Here is a 26,735-nt window from a genome sequence, read left to right as displayed (position 1 = left end):
TGACGACATTCGAACTCCTGCATAAATCACCTGCCTGACAGCATGAGGGGGAATGAATCCCAGAGTCACATGAGCAACTCTCAGAAGATGAAGGACAGGAGTCACATCACTAAGATTATATTAAATCTTACTCTGGAGATCATTTACATGCTGACTGGAGAGGTGAGGAATGCCGGGAATTATGTCACAGCGATATGACTCAAGATGTGGGAGATTCAGGGAATGTATAAAGTGATATTTAGCTAAATCTCTATATACAGGATTACAGTGTAGTAAAGAAGACATCCCGTGAATGTGTAACACCCTGGAGCCGCCACATTGTGGCAGGAGAATGTGACAGTACCCGGAGCACCACCATGGCTCCTTCAAATCAGACGCTGATAGACAAGAGAGGCAATGATCAGAAGATACTGGCACTCGCTAACAAGATCATTGAGCTTGTGACTGGAGAGGTGAGCGCTTCTGGGAAAACTGTGAAGTTACACAGTAAGGCTATGTGCACGTTTTTGGGGTGCGTTTTCGCGGCATTTTTTGGGTGCGTTTTTGGCCTCAAAACTGCATGACTTTGCTTCCCCAGCAAAGTCTATGAGTTTTCATTTTTGCTGTCTGCACACAACTTTTTTTTAAGCTGCGTTTTTTAGCTTAAAAAAAAAATGGAAATGTCAATTCTTTCCTGCAATTTTCTGCGTTTTCCCCCCATGCAATGCATTGGAAAAATGCAGTGATCAAAAACGCAGCAAAACGCAGCCAAAAACGCACCAAATTGCGGTAAAAACACATGCAGTTTTTGCCGCGGGTGCGTTTTTGTGCGTTTTTAGCGGCCAAAAACGCAGCATCACAAAAACGCAGTGTGTGCACATAGCCTAACAATAGTCTGCTTAATGACAGAATAATTGTATGGCAGGTTCCTATAAGGTGTCAGGATGTCACCGTCTATTTCTCTGTGGAGGAGTGGGAATATTTAGAAGAACACAAGGATCTGTACAATGACATCATGATGGAGAAACCCCAGCTCTTCTCCTCACTGGGTAAGTAAAAACTTTCATTTATGGTAAAGGAGAAAACTGTTTTGAATCTGAATTAAGCCATATGCACATGTTGCATTGTTATTGCATTTTTTTCAATGCGTTTTTGAGTGCAGATTGGGGATGGGCGATCGGGGTATGGTCGGGATCGGGGAGACTCGTCCGATCATTTTGTAAAGATTTTGGATCGAGATAACACGATCTTGCGTCCTGATCACCGATCTTTTACTTTACAGTTATGGGATGGGGGTTAGGCTGTAAAATAAAGAATACCGTTAATAATAAACATTATCATTATACTTACAGGTCCCATGATACTTCCTGCAGACTGTCTCCCACCGCTTCTCCTTCCGAGTACGATCATCGCTGTAACAAAAGGACCTTCCGTGACGTCATAGCATGTGACCAGTCACGTGTGAATTTTGTATTATCTCATTGGCTAAAGACTGGGTCACATGGCTATGACATCATGCTAGGTCCTGTCAGTGCATCTCGCCAGTACACGGTGCTCGCCCAAGCATCTCAGTACTCAGTATACTCGCCATGTACCGGTGAGATGCTCGGGCACATGCTCGGCTCCCCGTCCCTGCATGTCGGCGCTCTTTACAGAGTCAGCCCACATGCAGGAATTAGCTAACACAGTCGGTGAATAGCGGCGCCGGGAGTCAGGAGATCGGAGATCACCGTTGCTATAGTAACCCACCCGGCAAGGTTACTATGGCGATGGTGGCATCGGCGACGTCACCGCTTACCAACCCACAGCCTCTGCTCACTCATTGAGTGATTACACAGCACAGGGGAGCAGAAGCTTTCTTCCTCCACTGTGCTGTCTGATATAGCAGAGTTAGATTTGTTGAAGAAGACAGAAGATCAGGATCGTGGAAGGGTGAGAGGGAGTAATAAACATGGAGTCCCTAAGTGTGTCTGTCTATTTCTAATAAAGTATTTTTTCTCTGTATGGTTTTTGTTTTCTTAACCCTTTATTGGAGATTCTTAATGGCCGGGTCAAACTTGGCCTGACGTTAAGAAGTTAAGAATCTCGGGCTTAATAGCAGCTGGTAATATAAAGCTGGTATTAACCCCTTATTACCCAACATGCCACCCGGCATCAGAGCCGCTGGAGGAGCTGGATACAGCCCCAGAAGATGGAGAAGATGGCGCTTCTATTAAAGCGCCATTTTCTGGGGCAGCTGCGACTGCAATTCGCTGCGGGGAGGGCCTGGAAAGATTGGTCCATTTCATTCTAATCCCCAGCTGCCTAGTTGTACCTGGCTGGGCACAAAAATTGGGCAAAGCCCACGTCATTTTATTATTTTTTTTTATTATTTCATAAACTTCATGAAATATTTAAGAAAAAAAAAAAAAAAGGCTTCCCTATATTTTTAGTTCCCAGCCAGGTACAAATAGACAGCTAGGGGTTGGGGGCAGCCCATACCTGCCTGCTGTACCTGGCTACTCCTCCTGTAGCCCATATCATTTTTTTTTTCTTTCTTCTAGTTTTTTGGGCAAAAAACTTTAAAAAAAAAAAAAAAAGGGCTTCCCTAGATTTTCTATTGCCAGTGAAGGCAACAGCAAGCACTGGGGGGTTAGCAGCCAGTAGCTGCTCGGATTACCCTTAGCAATAGAAAATGCAGCCGTAGCCCACACGTTTTTCTTTTTTAATTATTTTTTTAAATAACTAAAAAAAAATGTGCTTCCCTCTTTTGATTGCCAGCCAAGGTAAAGGCAGGCAGATGGGGGTAGCAGCCCCTAGCCGTCTGCTTTATGTGCACTGAGAATCAAAAATACAGTGGAGCACTGCAAAATTGTCAGTTTTTCTGATTTTTCTCTTTATATTTTAGAGTAAAATGTAAATTTCTATTTTATTCTGTAAACTACTGACATGTCTCCGAATTTCTAAGCAATACATTTTGTATTTATTTTTTGAAAATACTAGTTTTATAGAATAAAAGAGCAATTTATATTTTACTCAAAAATATAAAGAGAGCAATCAGAAAAACTGAAAATGTTGCAGTGGTCTCTTAATTTTTGCCAGAGCTGTGTGTGTGTGTGTGTAATATATATATATATATATATATATATATATATATATATATATATATATATATATATATATATATATATATATATATATATATAATTAGTGTGTGTACACAATATATAGTTGTATAAAAATAGCTAATATAAAAAAAATGACGCAGCACTCCGCGGTATTTTTGATTCCTAGCGCAGATAAAGCGGACAGCTACAAGCTGCCACCCCCATCTGCCTTGCTTTACCTACCTGGCGATCAAAATACAAGGAAGCCCATTCATTTTTTTTTTTAATTATTTAAAAAAAGATAATTAAAAAAAAAAATGTGTGGGCTCCCGCCATATTTTGATCGCCAGGCAGGTAAAGCCAGGCAGGTGGGGGCAGGGATTATCTGCAGCCCGCAGCTGCCCCTGGAAATGGCGCATTGTTTTTTAGCGCCATATCCAGGTGCTTTACCCGGGTCGACCAGCGGCCTGTGGTGGCGGGTGGCTCACTGGGTAATAAAGGTGTTAATACCAGCTTTGTATTCTCAATGGTACTAAGCCAGAAATTCATAGTGTCACGCCAAATTACAAATGGCCACCATGAATTTCTAGTAAACAGTAAAAAAAGACAGGGAAAATTTTTTTTTTATTAGAAATAAAACAAAAAAAACCACTTAGAGTCCATCTTTATTATAAAAACAATCCTTAGTCTGACATAATCCACAGGGACAGCAAAGTCAACTTCATCACTCGGTACAGACAGTGTCTATACACAGTGAGAAGCACAGAGAGCCAAGTCAGCTCTGCTACATCACTCTGCACAGAGCAATAAGCAGGCTCACAGTGAGGGGATGATTGCCCTTGCATCTGCAATGATCGGACTCAGAAGCAGGAGCTGCCGGGAGTGTGCAGGACCTGTAAGTATAATGACAATGTTTTTTAATAATGTGCTTTTTTTTTTGTGTTACAGCCCATGATCTGGACTCGATCTGTAACACGAGCTTTCCAGGAAAGCTCGTGGTCGGGATCGTGTAGACTATCACTATGTGATCAGTACGATCCCCGATCTTTATAGATCGGGATCGCCCATCCGTAGTGCAGATTTGTTACAAAACCTGAAGGGATCCTGATGCCAGCAAGGTCAATGAGAATCCTGAAGTGTCATGCACATGTTGCCTATTTGTGAGTTTCAGAAAATAAACTGCAGTGTGTCAATTCTTTCAGCATTTTTGCACCCATTGACTTCAATGAAGTTAGTCAAAAAGCTATGAAAATGCAGGTATAAAAATAATTGCAGACTTGCTGCTTTTTGCATGCGTTTTTGGACAACAATTAATTCTATAGAGATATGTTTTTATTATCTATTTGCTCATAGTGTCAATATGCATGTCAAGTGCCTGCTTGGCTTCCCTGGGGCACATTCATATGGTAATTATTCTCATACGTTATTCACTGGTGTATTAAACATATTAAAATGGTTATGTATGGTTATTATTTGGTTTTGCACCTTTGTCTGCTCATTTGTTTGCAGTGGCTTAACTCTCCCTTTTGTAAAGGTAGTGTCACACATAGCGACGCAGCAGCGATCACGACCAGCGATCTGACCTTATCAGGATCGCTGCTGCGTCGTTACAGGGTCGCTGGTGAGCTGTCAAACAGGCAGATCTCACCAGCGACCAGTGACCAGCCCCCAGCTAGCAGCGGCGCGTGGAAGCGTAACTAAGGTAAATATCGGGTAACCAAGGAAAGCACTTCTCTTGGATACCCAATATTTACCTTAGTTACTAGCGTCCACCGCTCTTATGCTGCCAGTGCCGGCTCCCTGTTCCCTGCACTCCTAGCCAGAGTACACATCGGGTTAATTACCCGATGTGTACTCCAGCTACGTGTGCAGGGAGCAGGGATCCGGCACTGGAAGTGTGAGAGCGGCGGACGCTAGTAACTAAGGTAAATATCGGGTAACCAAGGAAAGGGCTTCTTGGTTACCCGATGTTTACCGTGGTTACAGCTTACCGCAGGCTGCCAGACGCCGCCTACCTGCTCCCTGCTCGCTTCAGTTCGTCACTCTCGCTGTCACACACAGCGATGTGTGCTTCACAGCGGGAGAGGAACATCCAAAAAATGAAGCAGGACATTCAGCAACGACCGGCGACCTCACAGCAGGGGCCAGGTCGTTGCTGGATTTCACACACAGCGACAGCGACGGGACGTCGCTGCTACGTCACAGAAAATGGTGACTTAGCAGCGACGTCGTTGTCGTCGTCGCTATGTGTGACACCACCTTAAGACTCTCATACTTTGACACTTTGGAGCAATTATTTACACACCCTGTTTACTTCCTTCTATCTTTATATATACAGGCCCTTGCGAAAGTATTCGGGCCCCCTTGAATTTTTAAACCTTTTCCCACATTTCAGGCTTCAAACATCAAGATAAAAATTTAATGTTATGGTGAAGAATCAACAAGTGGAACACAATTGTGAAGTTGAACGAAATGTATTGCTTATTAACGCAGCAAAACGCGCCAAAAACGCGTGCGTTTTTGTGCGTTTTTAGCGGCCACAAACGCTGCATCTTTGTAGTCACAAAAATGGCAAGGTGCGCACATAGCCTTATTGTAGTTGGGGATGATAACAGCCGGCATCAAGCCCTGGTGTTCGTAATGAAGAGGTGTCTATCAGACACCTCCACTACGAATGCAAACACACACACACACAATAGTTTTTCAAACACATTCCCCAAACTTTCCCCCGCTCTCAATTTTATTGAAAAAATAAAAATAATCCATGCAGGTCTATCATAGTCCAGGAATTCCGAAGTAGTCCACAAATGCAAACCTGAAAGACATAAAAAGAGAGAGCTAAAAACAACACACTGTCACTTGTTTACCAATTTATTAGAAAGCAAAGCTCTCGGCTCCGCAGTAGACTAGTGGTTCCCACGACGTTCCCTTATTACCTGCACCAAATGCTATGGAACATCACAATGAGGCTCTATAGGCTTTGAGCATTCGATCCTGGCTCACACTGTGCACCGCGAGACCTGGGACAATGATGAGCGGTGACATCAGGAACGTCACCACTAATCAGTGTCCCAGGTATAGCAGTGCACATTGTGATCTAATGTGATGCGTCACTTCTGGGGCGGCTGCAGGCTAGCATCTACCCAGCCTGATAATCTCAGCCCTTAGCAAAAATAGGAGAGGTGGGGGTGGCATGTTGTTTTTGTTTGTCTCATTTATTTATCCAATAAGCTCCACAGGGTGCAATTTAATTTATATTGGGTTGTGCAATTATGTCTGCATATCTATATCTATCTATTATCTGTCTCAGTAGCATTCATTAGTGTCCAAAAATGCATCGAAAAGGCAGCAACCCGTTTTTGCCACTGAGTATTTTCTGCCTAGAGATGCAGAAATTTCTGCATCCAAATACTAAACCTGTGCACATACCCTTAAAGGGAACCTGTCACCTAAAATATGCGTTCTGACCTATCAGCAGACGCATGTGTGCCCTAATTACACCTCCCTACCCATCCCTGTGTTTATAAAATTGTATAATATGAAAGTAATAAAAAACGTTTTATTACCTTCATATTTCCTATGTAAATAGCAGGGAATATGGTCACAGGGGCGGCGCCTTGCCCTGCATACTTTTCGTGGTATCACACCCCTGTGGGCGTGATACCATGGAGTCACATGAGCAACGTCCCCGTCGCTCATTCTATCCTGCGCACGTTTACACTTACTATTGCGGCAGGCTTCTCTTCCGGGTTCTCCTTGTCAGTTTCAGACGCGCACTGCGCATGCGCAGTGCGCGTCTGAAGCCGGCGAGTGAACACCCGGAAACGAAGCCTGCCACAATGCAGGATAGAATGAGCGACGGGGACGTTGCTCATGTGACTCCATGGTATCACGCCCACATGATACCACGGAAAGTATGCAGGGCAAGGCGCCGCCCCTGTGACCATATTCCCTGCTATTTACATAGGAAATATGAAGGTAATAAAACGTTTTTTATTACTTTCATATTATACAATTTTATAACACAGGGATGGGTAGGGAGGTGTAATTAGGGCACACATGCGTCTGCTGATAGGTCAGAACGCATATTTTAGATGACAGGTTCCCTTTATATGTCAAGTTCCAACTTGTTTTGTTTATTTTTTTACAGATAGCTTTGCAAAAAATGATTTGCCAGAGACATGTCTAAGTTCTCAATATTGTCCAGCGAAACATCGCTATGTCCCTCCAGAAGCTGCTGGCCCGCTTTATGATGAATCTCATTCTGACAAATCGGCACATCAAATAAGACCTGTGGACGAAAAAGGTATCTATGTCACTAAGTCGTAGCTTAGTTGCCAGATTTGAACTTGGGCACTATAATACAGCATTTTAGCCAAATGTGGCCAAATCTGCCATTCACATTTTGGGGTAGGCTTGGGTTTAAAACCAATGATAGAGGATGGGTTAAGGGGTAATCATAAGATGAAAATCTTTAAATTGCTGGGTTTGTCTCTAGACCAGACTACATTACTGATGACTTTCAATGGGTTTCCTGGTTGTCTTGATAGGACCTGAAAGAGATGGGCACTGTGAAACTCAGATGCTATAGTAGTTCCTGTGGGATGTGACCAATGCTTAGCCTCATTCAGCTCTATAGTGTAGTAAAATGCCTTAGTCTCAATATCCATTATATTATGTAGACTTTACTGCAGTGATTCTTAAACTGTAAAGCTGGCCTCACCAGTGTGTTATCAGCTAGTTATTGGTCAGATGCTACTGCAGTGTCAATGTTCATAGAAGTGATCATATCCTACACTGTCGTTTCAGTGGCTGCAGGGATACCTAGTTTATCAGCTTAAAGAGGACCAACCAAATGGATTTTGCTATATAAACTAAAGACAGTGCTATACTGGCGCTATCTTGTTGATTCTAAACATACCTTTAGTTGTGAGATTGGATGTATAGTTTCTAAAATACAGGCAAGTAAAGTTTGTGAAATGCACGGTTACTGGATTGATAGCAGCTACAGAATATCTAACAGGTGGGTCGGGTTTTGCTAGTTATTCCCACCCTTGTCTGCTGCCTGTCCTTCCTCCCCCTTTCTCTGTTATTACAGGGGGAGGAAGGACAGGCAGCAAACAAGTTTGGGAATAACTAGCAAAACCCGACCCACCTATTAGATATTCTGTACCTGATATTGTAAGATTATGAGAGTGTCTGTCAGTAAGTCCTTCACCAATATTGATTAAGACCTTGTAGACAATACTGCAAGCAGGGGGCGAAGATTTATTTAGCGTACGCAATAAAGCAGATACAGGTTACAAGACAAACAGGTGTCCAGATAAGAAGGCAGTGGGTGGTCTGGCTATTTGGCTCTGAACTATAGTGTAGGGGCTTTTTACTCTTGGTTAGACAAACTGCTACATATTGTAGAAAAAGGCGTATACATGTTACATAAGGGAATTCTTCAAACTGCAGCAAAAAGCGTGTTCATATTAAGACAAAGAATGCAATAGTCCAATATGTTCAATATGCATGAAAAGCAATGCATAATTCCGTTATAAACAATAAATCTCCATGTTCTTATCAACCAACATCATTAATCTCATCACAGCTTTTAGTATGCTCCCATATCTCTTCAGTATTGATGGGCCTATGGTTCCTGCTCTTGTATTAACCCATTATATTCACTATTTGCTACAATATAATAACATATATAGTCTCATAGCCCTGAGGCTGTTTCAATTATGGATTTTCTCTTGTTAAATGACACTAAGGTCATTTTATGGCTCCATTTTGGGGAGAACTTTCACTTTATGCATCTCATTAGCTGTAAAGTAGGTCTGCTCGAATTGTGCCAGGGTCTGAGTACAACATGACTACTTATGTCTGCTGAGCACAGCATGGCTACTCAGTACAACATATCTGACAGCTATCAATAAAGTAACAGTGCATTTCACAAACTTTACTTGCCTGTATTTCAGAAACTATACATCTGATCTCACAACTAAAGGTATGTTTAGAATCAGCATGATAGCACCAGTATAGCACTGGCTTTAGTTTATATAGGAAAAGCCTGGTGATTGGTGCGCTTTAAAGGGAAGGTGCTGCATTTTTTTATTTTTGTATTCATAATAGTGATTATGAAATCAAGTATTTTTAATACAAAATTAAATTCAATGTTTATTTAGTTTTTATTTAATTTTAGTTTTACTGAAGAACTGGGGGCTGCCATCTTGGATTTACAGTTAGGTCCAGAAATATTTGGACAGTGACACAAGTTTTGTTATTTTAGCTGTTTACAAAAACATGTTCAGAAATACAATTATATATATATATATAGTATGGGCTGAAAGTGCACACTCCCAGCTGCAATATGAGAGTTTTCACATCCAAATCGAAGAAAGGGTTTAGGAATCATAGCTCTGTAATGCATAGCCTCCTCTTTTTCAAGGGACCAAAAGTAATTGGACAAGGGACTCTAAGGGCTGCAATTAACTCTGAAGGCGTCTCCCTTGTTAACCTGTAATCAATGAAGTAGTTAAAAGGTCTGGGGTTGATTACAGGTGTGTGGTTTTGCATTTAGAAACTGTTGCTGTGACCAGACAACATGCGATCTAAGGAACTCTCAATTGAGGTGAAGCAGAACATCCTGAGGCTGAAAAAAAAGAAAAAAATCCATCAGAGAGATAGCAGACATGCTTGGAGTAGCAAAATCAACAGTCGGGTACATTCTGAGAAAAAAGGAATTGACTGGTGAGCTTGGGAACTCAAAAAGGCCTGGGCGTCCACGGATGACAACAGTGGTGGATGATCGCCGCATACTTTCTTTGGTGAAGAAGAACCCGTTCACAACATCAACTGAAGTCCAGAACACTCTCAGTGAAGTAGGTGTATCTGTCTCTAAGTCAACAGTAAAGAGAAGACTCCATGAAAGTAAATACAAAGGGTTCACATCTAGATGCAAACCATTCATCAATTCCAAAAATAGACAGGCCAGAGTTAAATTTGCTGAAAAACACCTCATGAAGCCAGCTCAGTTCTGGAAAAGTATTCTATGGACAGATGAGACAAAGATCAACCTGTACCAGAATGATGGGAAGAAAAAAGTTTGGAGAAGAAAGGGAACGGCACATGATCCAAGGCACACCACATCCTCTGTAAAACATGGTGGAGGCAACGTGATGGCATGGGCATGCATGGCTTTCAATGGCACTGGGTCACTTGTGTTTATTGATGACATAACAGCAGACAAGAGTAGCCGGATGAATTCTGAAGTGTACCGGGATATACTTTCAGCCCAGATTCAGCCAAATGCCGCAAAGTTGATCGGACGGCGCTTCATAGTACAGATGGACAATGACCCCAAGCATACAGCCAAAGCTACCCAGGAGTTCATGAGTGCTAAAAAGTGGAACATTCTGCAATGGCCAAGTCAATCACCAGATCTTAACCCAATTGAGCATGCATTTCACTTGCTCAAATCCAGACTTAAGACGGAAAGACCCACAAACAAGCAAGACCTGAAGGCTGCGGCTGTAAAGGCCGGGCAAAGCATTAAGAAGGAGGAAACCCAGCGTTTGGTGATGTCCATGGGTTCCAGACTTAAGGCAGTGATTGCCTCCAAAGGATTCGCAACAAAATATTGAAAATAAAAATATTTTGTTTGGGTTTGGTTTATTTGTCCAATTACTTTTGACCTCCTAAAATGTGGAGTGTTTGTAAAGAAATGTGTACAATTCCTACAATTTCTATCAGATATTTTTGTTCAAACCTTCAAATTAAACGTTACAATCTGCACTTGAATTCTGTTGTAGAGGTTTCATTTCAAATCCAATGTGGTGGCATGCAGAGCCCAACTCGCGAAAATTGTGTCACTGTCCAAATATTTCTGGACCTAACTGTACTTTGTGTAACGACAGGTTCTTACCTCCTTTCTGGCAGCCCCCAGTGCATTCACTCTGATAGTCAGGCTCTATACTTAATACAGGACAGCTCCCTGCTGTTACCTGGACGCGCCCCCTGTGCTGTCCAGATCACAGCAGAGGGAGGAGTTTGGCGCCATCGTTGTGCAGCTCATAGCGTATGCTGCACTTTTCCCATGTGACCTGTCGACCTGTGTGAGTACCGTCTCCAATGACACCCCCCGCTCTGCTCCCCCAGCCTGTCACCTGTCGGCCTGTGTGAGTACCGGCGCCCCCTCCTCCCACCGCCGCTGCTACCACCTTCTCAAATGAAACCCCCCTGCTCCCCCCCCCCCCGCGCACTCTCCGTGCATGCAGAGCATGGCATGCGCGGGCATGCAGAGCAATGCGGGCACGCAGAGCAATGTGGGCATGCATGTAGTGGATTGCATGCGTCATGCACACAGAGTATTGCGTGCGTGCAGAGCGTTGCGTGCATGCGTGCGTGCAGAGCGTTGCGTGCTGGAGTGCGTGCACGCAGAGCATTGCGGGCGTGTGTCTGTTCGTGCATGTGGCAGAGCATTGCAGGCAGGCGGACGTGCGTGTGACAGAGCATTGTGTGCGTATGGCAGAACATTGAAGACAAGCGTGCGTGTGGCAGAGCATTGTGAGTGTGGCAGAGCATTGCAGGTGTGTGTGTGTGTGTGTGTGTGTGTGTGTGTGTGTGTGTGTGCGTGTGCGTGCGCGTGTGGCAGAGCATTGCGGGTAGGCATGCATACGGCAGAGCATTGCTGGGGGGGAGCACTATGCAGCTGTCCTTGGTGACACTTTAGACATTTGTGGTCACCAACAAAACGGCTCCATACTGTGATCCTAAACGCAATCTTCCCTTTTCCTTTTGGAAACCCCCAGATTGGGTGGGGGAGCTGTGACATCACACACAGGAGAGCAGATTATGCTCACTTTTAGTGCAGCTGTAATGTGAGCTAGTTCTACAGTAGGATTTCAGCAGCTGCTCCCCCTAGTGTTTAACAGTGGAAAATATCAAACTTTTTAGGTGTTTTCTGCATTGGCTTCTATTTGCAGTTCTGGCACTGAGCGGCGCTATCCTGCACGCTCAGTGCCAGTCACATGACCCCCTGGTACTGCGGCTGCTAGTATGCTCTTACGTCCCGTCAAGTTCCGGGCTCTCAAACTTGACGGGTACGTCAGAGGATGCTGGCGCCATTCACAGTGATTGACAGGCTGTGGGCGGTGACTACCGCACATCACAGCCCAACATCGAGGAGAGGATCCGGAGGATGCCAGTGTGGAGCGGTGAAGAGGACAGAGCGTCCGGCAGATGGTGAGGCACTGGGCGCCAGTGTGGAGTACAGAGGGGGGGGTTCTTCAGCTGAAATCCCCCTGTCACGTAAGTACTGATCTCACTTTCCACCCACTCGCTCTGCTGCGATGTCAGGAGAACGGGTGGTGTCGGGCAGTGTGATCATGTGCTCGTCCCAGCAGCACTACAGGACGCAGCAAGAGACTGACAGGCTGGTGACATGCAGTACCGCATGTATAAGAGCAGAGCATGTCACCGCTCTGCTCTGACACCTGTCCTGCTGCATGGGACCAACTGTCTGCACTCTGTCACCTGCACCACAAGTCACAGACTGTAGCAAGTTGGTGACAGAGCACCTCTCTCCCCCCCTCTCTTCCCCCTCTTATCCCTCTCTTTTCCCTCCCTCTCTCTCTCTTTTCCCTCCCCCTCTCTTTTCCCTCCCTCTTTCTCCTCTCTTTTCCCTCCCTCTCTTTTCCCTCCCTCTTTCTCCTCTTTTCCCTCCCTCTCTTTTCCCTCCCTCTCTTTTCCCTCCCTCTCTCTTTTCCCTCCCTCTCTCTTTTCCCTCCCTCTCTCTTTTCCCTCCCTCTCTCTTTTCCCTCCCTCTCTTTTCCCTCCCTCTCTCTTTTCCCTCCCTCTCTCTTTTCCCTCCCTCTCTCTTTTCCCTCCCTCCCTCTCTTTTCCCTCCCTCCCTCTCTTTTCCCTCCCTCTCTTTTCCCTCCCTCCCTCTCTTTTCCCTCCCTCTCTTTTCCCTCCCTCTCTTTTCCCTCCCTCCCTCTCTTTTCCCTCCCTCCCTCTCTTTTCCCTCCCTTCCTCTCTTTTCCCTCCCTCCCTCTCTTTTCCCTCCCTCCCTCTCTTTTCCCTCCCTCCCTCTCTTTTCCCTCCCTCTCTTTTCCCTCCCTCCCTCTCTTTTCCCTCCCTCCCTCTCTTTTCCCTCCCTCCCTCTCTTTTCCCTCCCTCCCTCTCTTTTCCCTCCCTCCCTCTCTTTTCCCTCCCTCCCTCTCTTTTCCCTCCCTCCCTCTCTTTTCCCTCCCTCCCTCTCTTTTCCCTCCCTCCCTCTCTTTTCCCTCCCTCTCTTTTCCCTCCCTCTCTTTTCCCTCCCTCCCTCTCTTTTCCCTCCCTCCCTCTCTTTTCCCTCCCTCCCCCTCCTTTTCCTCTCTCTTTTCCCTCCTTTTCCTCTTCGTCTCTCTCTCTCTTTTCCCTCCCTCTCTTTTCCCTCCCTCTCTCTTTTCCCTCCCTCTCTCTTTTCCCTCCCTCTCTCTTTTCCCTCCCACTCTCTTTTCCCTCCCTCTCTCTTTTCCCTCCCTCTCTCTTTTCCCTCCCTCTCTTTTCCCTCCCTCTCTCTTTTTCCCTCCCTCTCTCCTTTTCCCTCCCTCTCTCCTGGTATGGTCAGTACAGAAATCTCTCGATCGTGGAGGGGTGAGAGGTAGTAATAAACATGGAGTCACTACTGTGTCTGCGTATTTATTTCTAATAAAGTATTTTTCTCTGTGTGATGGGTTTTTTTTTTGGTTTTTTTTTAACCTTTTATTGGAGATTCTTAATGGCCAGGTCAAACTTGGCCTGACATTAAGAAAGCTTGGGCCACCCTGCACTGCGGATTCCAATCCCCAGCTGCCTAGTTGTACCTGGCTGAACACAAAAAAATGAGCGAAGCCCATGTCTTTTTTTTTTTTTTTTTTTTTTTAAATTATTTCATGAAATTCATGAAATAATTTAAAAAAAAAAAAAAAAAAAAAGGGCTTCCCTATATTTTTGGTTCCCAGCCGGGTACAAATAGGCAGCTGGGAGTTGGGGGCAGCCCGTACCCGCCTGCTGTACCTGGCTAGCATGCAAAAAATATGGCGAAGCCCAGGTCATTTTTTTTAAAAAAGTTTTTAGACAATAACCTTTTATAAGAAAAAAAAAAAAAGGCTTCCCTGGATTTTCCATTGCCAGTGAAGGTAACACCAACCAGCGGGGGTTAGCAGCCAGTAGCTGCTTGGGTTACCCTTCGCAATAAAAAAAGAAAATGCAGCGGGAGCCCACACTTTTTTTTTTTTTTTTTTTTTTTTTTACCCCTAACCCCACGGGTTATGTGATTTGGTTTTGTTTTGTTTTGTTTTTTTTTTATTTTTAATTAATTTTAAAAAAAAAAAAATCGACATGGGCTTCGTCCATCAAGCACCAGAGCAAGTAATCAGATGACTCCAGTGTCGGCCGATTACTTGTTCTGTGTCCCCCTGCATCCATCGCAGCGTGTGCGGTCTGTGAGGTCACCTGAGTTCAGTCCAGGAGTCAGCTGATCTGAACTCAGCTGAACTCCAGCCCGCACATGCTGCGATGGTTGCAGGGGGACACACAACAAGTAAGGCCTAAGCCACACGGCGAGAAAAACGGTGCGAGTGGAGTGCGATAAAACATCGCATTCCAATTGGCCCGTGTATCCGCGCACATGAGCATTTATTTTCTCAGCCCTAATCGAACCAGGAAAACAATCGCAGCATGCTGCAATTGTAATGCAAGACTCTTTCTCTTTTACCCATTCAATCGCACTGCACTTGCGGAACATCGGTGTACCGCGAGTGCAGAGCAGGAATTGCAATAGCAGACTACGGAGGAGAGAGGGAGAGAAATCCCTCCCACCCCTCCTCAGTGCCGGACCGCCCCTGCAGCGGAGGTCTGCTTTCACAGTCTGACCTCAGTCGCAGGGACACATGCATGACAGTCAGCTCTGCTGTACTGCAAGCGTGAGCCGAGTGTCATGCGAGGGGATCGCAGTAATCCCCGTGTGGCCCCAGACTAATCGTCCGACACTGGAGTCAGCTGATCTGAACTCAGCTGGACTCTTGTACTCACAGCCCGCACACGGTCACATGTGATCGGCAGCAGGCAGTGACTGCTGTTAAGGCTACATTCACATGACCGTTCCGTTTTTGCGGGCCGCAAAAAATGGTCCTTTTTTTTTTTTTTTTTTTTTTTTTTTTTTTTTCATGGATGCATCCGTATGACATCCGTGTGCCTTCCGTTTTTTTTGCGGACCGCAAAAAACAGAAGCAGCAAGAAAGATAAATAGATGAGTAGATATAGAGAGATGGATAGATAGATATAGAGAGAGAGGATGAATCAATAGAGGGATAGATAGATGAGAAAGACATATATAATGTCCCACCCCCTGCATATTCTAAGCTGGCACCCTTTTGTGACTTTCATATGGCACTAAGGTGCTTAGGCTTGTATTTAGCCAAAAAATAAATAATAAAAAAAATGACATGCGGTCCCCCCTATCTTTTTGTAGGCAGCTAGGGTAAAGCTAACGGCTGCAGCCTGCAAACCACATCTGGCAGCTTCACCTTGGCTGGTAATCCAAAACAGAGGGCACCCCACTCTGTTATTTTAAATTAAATAAATAATTTAAAACAAAAAACACGTGGTCCCCCCCAAAGTGGATCACCAGCCAAGGTAAAGCGGACAGCTGTGGTCTGGTATTCTCAGACTAGGGAGGTCCACCGTTATTGGACACTCCCCAGCCTAAAAATAGCAGGCTGCAGCCGCCCCAGAAGTGGCGCATCCATTAGATGCGCCAATCCTGGTGCTTCACCCCAGCTCATCCCGTTGCCCTGGTGCGGTGGCAAACTGGGTAATATATGGGGTTGATACCAGATGTGTAATGGCATCAAGCCCTGGGGTTAGTGATGTCAGGCGTCTATCATATACCCGACATCACCAACCCAGGCAGTAATAAAAAAAAAATAGACAACAAACACATTTTTATTTGAAAAAACACTCCCCAACACATTCCCTCTTTCACCAATTTATTAGAAAGAAAAACAAATCCAGGTCTGGTGTAATCCAAGGGGGTCCCACAACGATCCATACCATAGTCAATGTCCCAGTCAATGAAGAACAGAATGTTCCCCATTGGCTGGGAGAACCATGCAGTGACCTGAGCTAACATCAATAGGTCAGCCCAGGTTACTGCAGGGCATGATGAGTGCTGCTGTCAGGAAGTTAGCGAGGTACATTACCTGCGGTGATCGCTGAACTCCTCACAGCAGCGCTGTCACTGAGTTCAATGACCGCCGCCTTCACAAACCAAGTATCGCGAGCGGCCCGTGACGTCACCGCTAGTCAGTCTCTGGTCGACAGCGAGAGGTGATGTGACAAGTGGGGGGCATAGAAGGCAGTGACGAGCGCCGAGATCAGGAGTGCAGGACTTCATCACCGCAGGTAATGAACTTACTAACCTCCTGACGGTAGCACTTGTCATCCCCGCGGCTGCTGACACTGCAGTGTGGGCAGCTGCTGACACTGCTGTGCGGGCAGCTGCGGGGCTGGAGCGGGACACAGACTGCAAGGGCACCCGACGGAAGTCACACGGAAGTGCTTCTGTGTGGCTTCCGGGGATTTTGCAGGCCCATTGACTTGTATTGAGTCACGGTCCGTTATTATGAATAGAATAGGACATGTTCCATAATAACGGAGCAGACATACGGCATCCGATGTGGTTTTTTTTGTAGGATCGGATGCAAATGGAAGTGCTACCGTGTGCCATCCGATCCAACACTAAAGACATTGAAAAGATGGTCCTGTCCGTGGGTCTGCAAAAAAACAGGAACTGAGCAGGACAAATGGATGGAGAGGAGAGCTGAGTGGGTGTGTTAGATACAGTGGGTGTGTTGGATACAGCCCTAGAGCCACTAAGAATTATGGGAGTTGTAGGAACTGAACCCAGAAAGTCAGAAGAGAGATTAACCCCATCAGAGCTGGAGCCAGCAATGAGGATGTGCTGCTAGAGCACGATAAAAGGTAATTTCTCTGACGCCTCATTGGGGGACACAGGACCATGGGTGTTATGCTGCCTATCCATAGGAGGGCACTAAGTAGATGCAAAAGCATAGCTCCTTCTCTGCAGTATACACCCCCTGGCCGGGCCAGGCAAGCTCAGTTTTAGCTTATTGTCTGTAGGAGGCACTTCCTTTCAAGGTTTGTTATTTTTTGAGGGCAACTGTTTCCTTTTGGGACCGATCTCCCACTACCACCAACGGGCGGGAACGTGAAGTGTTGCCTACATGTACCCCCTCCCGTGACGCTGGATCCTGGGCTGGACGACGGTTTCCACAGACACCGATTTTCCAAAGCCCAGGTTTGAGGCCTGTGCCCTATAGCCCAATCCTCAGCCCCTCTCTGCAGGCTCTGAGATGAAGATGGCACTAATTCCTCATGATGGCTCTGCTATTTTCACTGCCTGGAAAACAGTGTTTTAAGGTGAGATATCCCCTGATTGGTTTCCCAGACAAAGGGAGAAAAGACGCTGCAGGGCATTTACAGTATTTATTATGTGCAAGGAGCAAGGATCCTGCACACACAGTGTTAACTTTCTCTAGCTTGCTGGCTGGAGGAGGGGGAAGTTCTGCTGTTTGCAGAAAGTCTTGCAGATAATTTCCCGGTGGCAGGGGGAGGACCCAGGGCTCAGTGACTCACGCTGTGTATTATCTGCTCTGTTTATTTGCTCCAGCAAAAGCCGGCTGATAACAAACTGTGTGCTGACTGTAGGGAGAGGGAGGAAAACTCAGAAGCTCCCTTCCCGCCGTTTTTTACTGCCCACAGCAGGGGGGGGCACACTGATTCATCTTCCCGCTCTTTTAGCGATAAGCCCCGCCCCCCCAGGGAAGCGTGCAAGATCTCCATACAGCTTAATCCTTCCTGAGGACAGAGCTATCGGCTGATTCTGGTGAGGTGCTTGCTATCAATTGTAGCTCTGCTGAGCATTGCTCCCCCTCCTGGCATACTCCTATTAGGAACATGCAGAAATCTAAGGGCACTAAGAGTACTAAGGCCCACATAGTGGGGCAGTTACTCAGTCTGCACTGCCTGCCACGCTGTGCTACCACGTAAACACACCTCTTCTCTCTGTGAGTCCTGTGCCCCTATAGCCCCCCAAGATCCCCCTGCCACCACCGCCGCAACAGTCAGCCCAGAGCCTAGGGCTCCCAGCCCACCGGAATGGACACAGTTTCTGTCCCAATCCATGGGAAAAACTGTCACAGAACCTGGTGCTGGCTATGCAATGTCGTCCTCCACACCCTTCTGGGTCCCTGGACGGAACGCAGCCTGAGGATACCCCTATGGAGGATCCTTCTGAGGTAATCCGGGCACATGCTTCACCGATTGCAGGGGCTCTCCCACACGCTCCACGGCTTCTGAAGAGCTGGAGGAGGGAGAATGCTGTTTGTACCAGGAGGATTCCTTGGTTTCATCACCCCCAGATGATCAAACTGCAATAGACTCCCTTATAGCAGCAATCAACCAAACTCTGCATGTGGAGGATCCCCCATCCACTACCACTGACCATGCGGTCTCCTTTAAGAGGGCAAGGAAACCCCAAAAGGTTTTCGCTAATCACCCAGAGTTTCAGGATATCCTCACAAAGCAAAGGGAGAAGCCTGACAGGCGCTTCGGTAACCGAAAACTCATGGATTCCCGGTACCCTTTTGCCTCACCTGCCCCTAAGGGCTGGGCCGATCTTCCCCCGGTCTCCCGCCTTACTACAAAGACGCTCCTGTCTTTACCCGATGGTTCTTCCATCAAGGACCCGACAGACAGACAGGTGGAGCACCTCGCCCGCTCTGCTTTTGAGGCTGCGGGTTCCTCCCTCTCGCCCTCCTTTGCCTCTGTGTGGGTCGCAAAGGCGATCTCGGTCTGGGCAGAATCCCTTAACACTTTGCTTGAGGAATCCCAGTTCACTCAGACCTTCACAGAGGTAACAGCTCAAATGGCCGCTGCGGCGGAGTACCTCATCCAGGCCTCCATGGACGCTGCTACCTGCGCAGCATTTGCCGCCTCCAATACCATAGCCATCCGTAGAGCTCTCTGGCTCCGACAATGGCGAGCGGACTCTGCCTCCAAGAAGTCTCTCACGGGCCTTCCTTTTTTTCCAGACCGATTGTTTGGCGAATGACTGGACAAGCTCATTTCTGACGCCACGGGAGGAAATGAGTACCTCCCTCCCCCAGATGAAGTCCAGGACGCCCTTCTCCAGACGTCCACAGTCCTCGTTCCGCTCCTTTCGGAACTCATTTGGTTGGTCGACATTCCGTGCTGTCCCCGCCACCAGCCGCGGACTACGCAGGGACCGACCTTCTCAGCTCTCCCCGAAACCCACTTCGTCATGGCAGCCTAGACCGAAACACTCCAGGTCTAGGGAGACTCGGCCACGACGTTTTCCCCCCTCATGACTCCTTCGGCGCCCCGGAAGACACACTCATTGTAGGAGGTCGACTGCGGCTCTTTCAACACATCTGGGCTGCCGCCTCAGACGACAAATGGGTGCGAGACCTTGTGTCTTCCGGTTACCACATAGAATTTTGGACCCGACCCCCGAGTCGGTTCTTTCTCTCAAACCCCCCAAAGACTCGAAAACGATGCAAAGCTTTTTTCTCAGCAATCCACTTGCTCCAAACAGGAGTAATAATACCTGTCCCAGACGACGAGCAGTTCAGGGGGTTTTATTCCAACCTCTTTGTGGTCCCCAAAAAGGATGGGTCAGTTCGACCCATCCTGGACCTCAAACACCTAAACAAACATGTGCATGTACGGAGATTCAGAATGGAGCCCCTAAGGTCCATTATTGCATCCATGGTCGAAGGCGAATTCTTCGCCTCCATAGACATCAAGGACGCGTACCTGCACATACCCATCGCCCCAGATCACCAAAAGTTCCTCCGCTTCGCAATTCAGGACTCCCACTTTCAATTCGTAGCTCTACCCTTCGGCCTTGCCACCGCACCAAGGGTCTTCACCAAAGTCATGGCGGCCGCCATGAGCGTCCTTCACGCCAGGGGAGTAGTTGTTCTCCCTTACTTGGACAACCTCCTCATCAAGGCCCCCTCCTTCCGCGACTGCTCAACCAGCGTACAGATCACTGTGGACACCGTATCCCGCTTAGGGTGGCTAGTGAATCTGGACAAATCATCCCCGAACCCATCACGATCCATCACCTTCCTGGGCATGTCCCTGGACACCCGTCGGGGCTTGATCCTTCTCCCTCAGGACAAGGCGTTCGCTCTTCAACGAGCGGTACACTGCCTTCTACGTCCTCCGTCTCGCTCCATTCGATTCAGCATGAAAGTGCTCGGCAGGATGGTGGCGGCTATGGAAGCAGTACCCTTTGCTCAACTGCAACTCCGCCCACTGCAGCTAGCCCTTCTAGCGGCCTGGGACAAGAGCCCCTTCTCCCTGGACAGACATCTTCACCTGACGCCTTCAGTCAGGTACGCACTCTGTTGGTGGCTTTGGTCCTCATCCCTATCGAAGGGGAGATCTTTTTCTCCCAGCGAACTGGCTGGTCCGGACCACGGACGCCAGCCTCCTAGGCTGGGGAGCAGTGTACCGGCATCACACTGCTCAAGGACGTTGGACGTCCCAGGAGTTTTTTCTTCCCATCAACATCCTGGAACTCCGCGCGATCTTCTTCAGCTCCCTGCTAGCGGGTCGTCAGATTCAAGTCCAATCGGACAATGTGACAGCTGTAGCCTATATCAATCGGCAGGGGGGCACCCGCAGCAAAGCGGCTTATCTCGAGGCCCACAAGATCCTCAGCTGGGCCGACTCGACGGGATCAGTGATATCAGCGGTACACATACCGGGGGTAGAGAACTGGGCAGCAGACTTTCTGAGTCGCCAAGGCCTGGCTGCCGGAGAATGGTCCCTCCACCCAGATGTGTTTCTACACATCTGCACTCACTGGGGCACACCAGACGTTGACCTAATGACCTCAAGGTTGAATGCAAAGGTACCCGCGTTCATAGCCAGGTCACGCGACCCGCAGTCCATCGGCGCGGATGCTCTAGTCTGCTCCTGGCACCACTTCCGCCTGCCTTACATATTTCCACCTCTACCCCTGCTCCCGCGGGTAATCAGGAAGATCAAGGCAGAGGGAGTCCCGGTGATACTGATAGCACCGGACTGGCCCAGGCGCGCCTGGTACGCCGAATTAGTACAAATGCTCACAGACGCACCGTGGCGCCTTCCAGACATCCAAGACTTGCTGACCCAAGGGCCCATTTCCCATCAGAACTCCAGAGCCCTGAAGCTGACGGCATGGCCAATGAGACCTGGGTTTTTAACAAGAGCGGGATTCTCCCCCGCAGTTATTTCCACCATGATCAGCGCCCGAAAGCCTGCTTCATCCCGCATTTACCACCGTACGTGGAAAATCTTCCTTTCATGGTGCAGGGAAACTAACGTCCAGCCTATGCCTCTGGCCATCCCCAGAATTCTCGATTTTCTACAGTCTGGCTTGCAAGCGGGGTTGGCTCTCAGTTCCCTCAAAGGGCAGGTCTCAGCGCTCTCAATCTTCTACCAATGCCGCCAGGCTCAAAAACCGCAAGTCAAGACCTTCCTCCAGGGCGTTTCCCATCTAGTTCCCCCGTACAAACGGCCGCTGGAACCATGGGACCTCAACCTCGTTCTGGACGGTTTCCAGAGGTCTCCTTTTGAACATCTCAAGGAATCCTCCCTTGCTCTTCTGTCCTGGAAGGTAACATTCTTAGTGGCAATTACGTCCATCAGACGGGTTTCGGAGCTGGTAGCACTCTCTTGCCGCGAGCCTTTTCTGATCTTTCTCCAGGACAAGGTGGTTCTGCGCCCTCTCCCGGATTTCCTTCCAAAGGTTGTTACCCCGTTTCATTTGAACGAGGACATTGTCCTGCCTTCCTTTTGTCCACACCCAGTTCACAGGGTGGAAAGGTCTCTGCATTTGTCAGACCTAGTCAGAGCTCTCAGATATTACATATCCAGGACAGCCCCCTTTAGGAAAACGGACTCTTTGTTCGTCATTCCTGAGGGGCCTACGAAGGGACAGGCAGCTTCAAAGGCAACGCTGGCTCGCTGGATTCGCTCTGCGATCCAGGAAGTCTACCGCTTGCAACTCAAGCCCATTCCTAGTGGGCTGCGGGCTCATTCCACGAGAGCAGTTGGCGCTTTGTGGGCCATTCGGCATCAGGCTTCAGTGGAACAGGTGTGTAAAGCTGCGACCTGGTCTAGCCTACACACGTTTTCAAAGCATTAGAGTCCATACCCAGGCTTCAACTGAGGCAAATCTGGGTAGGAAAATTCTGCAAACGGCAGTAGAGCACCTCTCTCAGTAGGCGCTCCAGGCTGTCCGGGACTGGTTCCTAGTCCTTGGGTTGTGTTGTCTTCTTTTATGTTTCCCACCCATGGACTGCTTTAGGACGTCCCATGGTCCTGTGTCCCCCAATGAGGCGTCAGAAAAAAACGGATTTTTGTGTACTCACCGTAAAATCGTTTTCTCTTAGCCATCATTGGGGGACACAGCACCCACCCTGTTGCCCTGCGGGGCCTTGGTTCTCTCAGTACCTTATTTGGTTATGACTCTTTTTTTCTCATGTTCCTCTGTTGAGGTAAGTTTTTACAGTTTTTTTCTCCTACTGCTTATGTACTAAAACTGAGCTTGCCTGGCCCGGCCAGGGGGTGTATACTGCAGAGGAGGAACTATGCTTTTTCATCTACTTAGTGTCCTCCTATGGATAGGCAGCATAACACCCATGGTCCTGTGTCCCCCAATGATGGCTAAGAGAAGACGATTTTACGGTGAGTACAGAAAAATCCGTTTATTGCTGAAAAAACATAATAGATGTATGGACAGGCACATATTAGCAAGATTTATCAGAAAACAAAATCAGTTTTGGTAACTGGACAACTTCTTTAATACTTTACATTATTTCATTTATTGTATTTTTTTTTTTTTGCGACGCCTTCCTTTTAATAGGGAATTTGTCAGCAGGTTTTTGCTGATTAATCTGAGAGCAGCATAATATAGGGTACAAAACCCTGATACCAAGGATATGTCACTGATTAGGCTGTGTGCTGTTCTTTCAGTACATTCCGTGTTTTTATCAGCAGGAAAACATCAGTACAAGACTGCATCTTACATGTACATAAATATATGATACAGAGAATAAATGAATTATCATACATAATAATTTCTTCATGAAATTCATGTGTAAAGACAAAAGAACCATAGTGGACATTGACTATTAACCAGTTAAATCCCACTGTGAATCTCTGACAGTGGGATACACACTCCAACAGGGGGCACGTCATTCCCCGCTCTCATCGGCACTCCTGTGACGTGTCGCGGTGTGCTGATAGGTTGACATGACAGCCAGGGGTCAGCTGATGACCCCTGTGTCTGGCATGACGATCCTTCTGTGAGCCAGCATTCATAAAAGATTGTGATTTCTGATATACACAGCAGTGCTGATGCTTTGCTCTGTATAGCACAAACGATCGGACAATCGCAGCTTTAAGTCCCCGCGTTCAGAAATGACCAATCTACCAAAATACAAAAAAACTGCGTAATAAGAAAAAAAATCAGACCTGCAGTTTTTTTGGCCACCGCAATAACAGAAAATGCTGGTGCATTTGCAATACATTATATGAGTGAAAGAGAATATTTTTTAAAAAAATCAGAAAAAGAACAGAAATCATCTTTAAAACAAAGTCCAATTAAGCTGTATATTTATGTAAAAAACCCCACCAAAAAACGCACATTTGGTATGACCGCGTCCATAACAACCCGATCTATAAAACTGTCACATTGGTGAACACCGTAAAAATATACAGTGCCTTGCGAAAGTATTTGGCCCCTGTGAATTTGTCAACCTTTACCCACATTTCAGGCCTTAAACATAAAGATAAAAAATGTTAATGTTCTGGTGAAGAATCAACAACAAGTGGACACAATTGTGAAGTTGAAAGAAATTTTTTTATTTTAAACATTTTTTAAAAATTAAAAACTGGAAAGTGGGGCGTGCAATATTATTCGGCCCCTTTAAGTTAATACTTTGTAGCGCCACCTTTTGCTGCGATTACAGCTGCAAGTCACGTGAGGTATGTGTCTATCAGTTTTGCACATCGAGAGACTGAAATTCTTGCCCATTCTTCCTTTGCAAACAGCTGGAGCTGAGTGAGGTTGGATGGAGAGCGTTTGTGAACAGCAGTTTTCAGCTCTTTCTCAGATTCTCGATTGGATTCAGGTCTGGACTGTGACTTGGCCATTCTAACACCTGGATACGTTTATTTGTAAACCATTCCATTGTAGATTTTGCTTTATGTTTTTCCAATTTAAAGTTTTATTGAGTTTATAATAAGAAAATAAAGAAAATATACATCCATGCTTTGACAAATGAGATAGATCAAAGGTCTAAACGACACAACACCATCGTAGACCTGAAGGCAGAATGTAAATGATTAACATAGTACATGGGAATTCAATTGAAACCATGAGAGAAATAAAAAGAAATAATGAAACAGAAAGGGAAGGTGAAGAAGAGCAGCAGTCATGATATTTAGAGAAGGAGAGATAAGACAGCAAAAGAAGAAGAGATAGAGGAAGAAAAAGTGTGTCGGCCGGGTCTGATACATAGTCCGTTGGACCAAAAAATGTCGGATGGGAGGAGTATGATAACCAGGGGAAAAGGGCCAGAGTACCCAGTCACCGGAGATTAAATTAGGTCAAGAAATTTTCCGCCAGACAGGAATGATTCCCACTGAAACCATTTAGTGGCCATCCCTACCGTCTGTCCACGTGACTGGGCCATCACCATCTCCATACGGTGAATCACATTCACTTCCAATACCCACTCCTCCAACGTGGGGGGAGCAGGGTCCTTCCAACGCCTCGGGATCACCGTCTTGGCTGCCTGAAGGAGGTGACCCAGGAGGGATTTTTTGTAGATCTTTTCTGGTACATTAAAGATGTACAATAAGACTGCCTCTGGACGACCAGGGACTGTGATCCCGGTGACCTCCCGTATGGCTGTTAGTACTTTGTTCCAAAAGACCGCTAGGCTCGGGCAATACCACCAGATGTGGGACATGGTGCCCCCCTGCGCTCCACAACGCCAGCAGGTATCAGGTACTTCTGGACACCAAGCATGCAAAAATGCTGGGACCCTGTACCACCTGGAAAGTATTTTATAACTAGTTTCCTGCATCCTGGTGGCAACCACGGACCTGTGTGTCAGACGGAAACAGCGCTCCCACTGATCCCCCCCGAACGTCTGATTGAGCTCCTCCTCCCAAGCCGTACAAAAGCGGGGAAGAGATACTTCTGTCGCGCTTGTCATGAGTTTGTACACTTTTGATATTGCATGCCGTGTATCGGAGGAAACCGCGCAGAGGTTTTCAAAACATGTCGGAAGCGAGGGATGGGCCATAACACTGTCTTGTGAGGTTATAAAATGTTTAAGTTGACCGTATTCAAAATGGAACCGCAATTTAAAAGTACGATTCTCTACAATCTTCAAGAGTGGTAGGAGGGAACCCTCCGGGGCTACCTGGTTCAGTCTCAAAGGGTTTTGTTTTGAGCTGCCCAGAAAGTTGTTGGATGAAGCCCCTGGTATAAACTCTGGGTTATCCGTTAGGGGCAGGAGGGGACCCCTGGGCTGGATCAGGCGATCGCGAAGTGGTGTAGCGTGTATAGATTTCAGTGTTTGTTTGGTGCTATAAGACATGTTAATCTTATGTTTAGTAAGGAGTGGCCAGGTCCACGGCAGGGTCGGCACTGATAAAGGGCATAGATCCTGTGCCAGACTAACCCAAAGCTTGGACCTAGAGTTATGTAACAGGTCTAAAACTCTGGCGTAAGCGGTTGCCAGATAATACCGCCTACAGTCGGGCAACCCTGCCCCACCCGCGTTCTTGGTCCTAGTCAGGACGCTACTCCTTAGACGGGCGCGTTTCTTCGACCAAACAAATTGATTGAATAAGCGCTGTATCCTGGCCCAATATGCCGCCGGAACATAAACCGGGACCGTTTGTATCAAATATAACAGTCTTGGCAGGGCCGTCATCCGGAGAGCACTAATCCTGCCGAACCAAGAAAGAGTACCCCTTTGCCATGAAACTAAGTCTCCCTCAAGTTTTGATAGAAAATTTTGATAATTCAGTGCGAAGAGCCTGGTCAGATCGGATGGGATATGAATGCCCAAGTAACCAATACTGCCGTGGGGTGGCCATCTAAAGGGGAAATTTGGTTTTATAGCGTCTATAGTTGTTTGAGGCAAGGAAATATTTAGGGCCTCTGATTTTTCAAAATTGATTTTGAAGTTGGACCACCTGCTAAAGCGGTTTAGTTCCAACATTAGTGACGGGAGAGATTTAAGGGGATTGCACAGAGAAACGAGGAGATCGTCGGCAAAAGCGGCACACTTATGCTCCCGATTGGCGATATTGATTCCCTGTATATCTGGATTATTCCTAATAGCGGATAGTAAATGTTCCATGACCAGGATGTACAACAAAGGTGACAGAGGACACCCCTGTCGGGTCCCATTATGGATGGAGAAGGGTCTCGACAGAGTGCCATTGATCTTAAGGTGTGCCGTCGGAGAATGGTATAAGGCCATAATCCTGGACGAGAACACCGGCCCCAAGCCTATGTGCTCCAGTGTCTGA

The 26,735-nt window shown here is 46.9% G+C and overlaps 1 protein-coding gene across 1 annotated transcript; it reads left to right on the top strand.

The window, feature by feature from the left end:
• Positions 1-26,735, top strand: LOC142287759 (uncharacterized). The gene is made up of 5 exons (XM_075333465.1): positions 1-162; positions 261-452; positions 905-1,028; positions 7,216-7,371; positions 26,545-26,735. Exons 1-5 carry the CDS (start codon positions 43-45, stop codon positions 26,733-26,735), a joined length of 783 nt encoding a protein of 260 aa, XP_075189580.1. The 5' UTR covers positions 1-42.

This window comes from Anomaloglossus baeobatrachus, unplaced genomic scaffold (assembly GCF_048569485.1).
Source record: "Anomaloglossus baeobatrachus isolate aAnoBae1 unplaced genomic scaffold, aAnoBae1.hap1 Scaffold_757, whole genome shotgun sequence".
NCBI classification, from domain to species: domain Eukaryota; kingdom Metazoa; phylum Chordata; class Amphibia; order Anura; family Aromobatidae; genus Anomaloglossus; species Anomaloglossus baeobatrachus.
The sequence above is the reverse complement of the archived record's forward strand: the minus strand, read 5'-3'. Positions and strand labels throughout refer to the sequence as shown.

Coding starts and splice junctions, on each gene's coding strand:
- LOC142287759 (XM_075333465.1), top strand. CDS start 43: ATGAGGGGGAATGAATCCCAGAGTCACATGAGCAACTCTCAGAAGATG. Junction 163..260: donor TTTACATGCTGACTGGAGAG/GTGAGGAATGCC, acceptor CTCTATATACAG/GATTACAGTGTAGTAAAGAA. Junction 453..904: donor TTGAGCTTGTGACTGGAGAG/GTGAGCGCTTCT, acceptor ATTGTATGGCAG/GTTCCTATAAGGTGTCAGGA.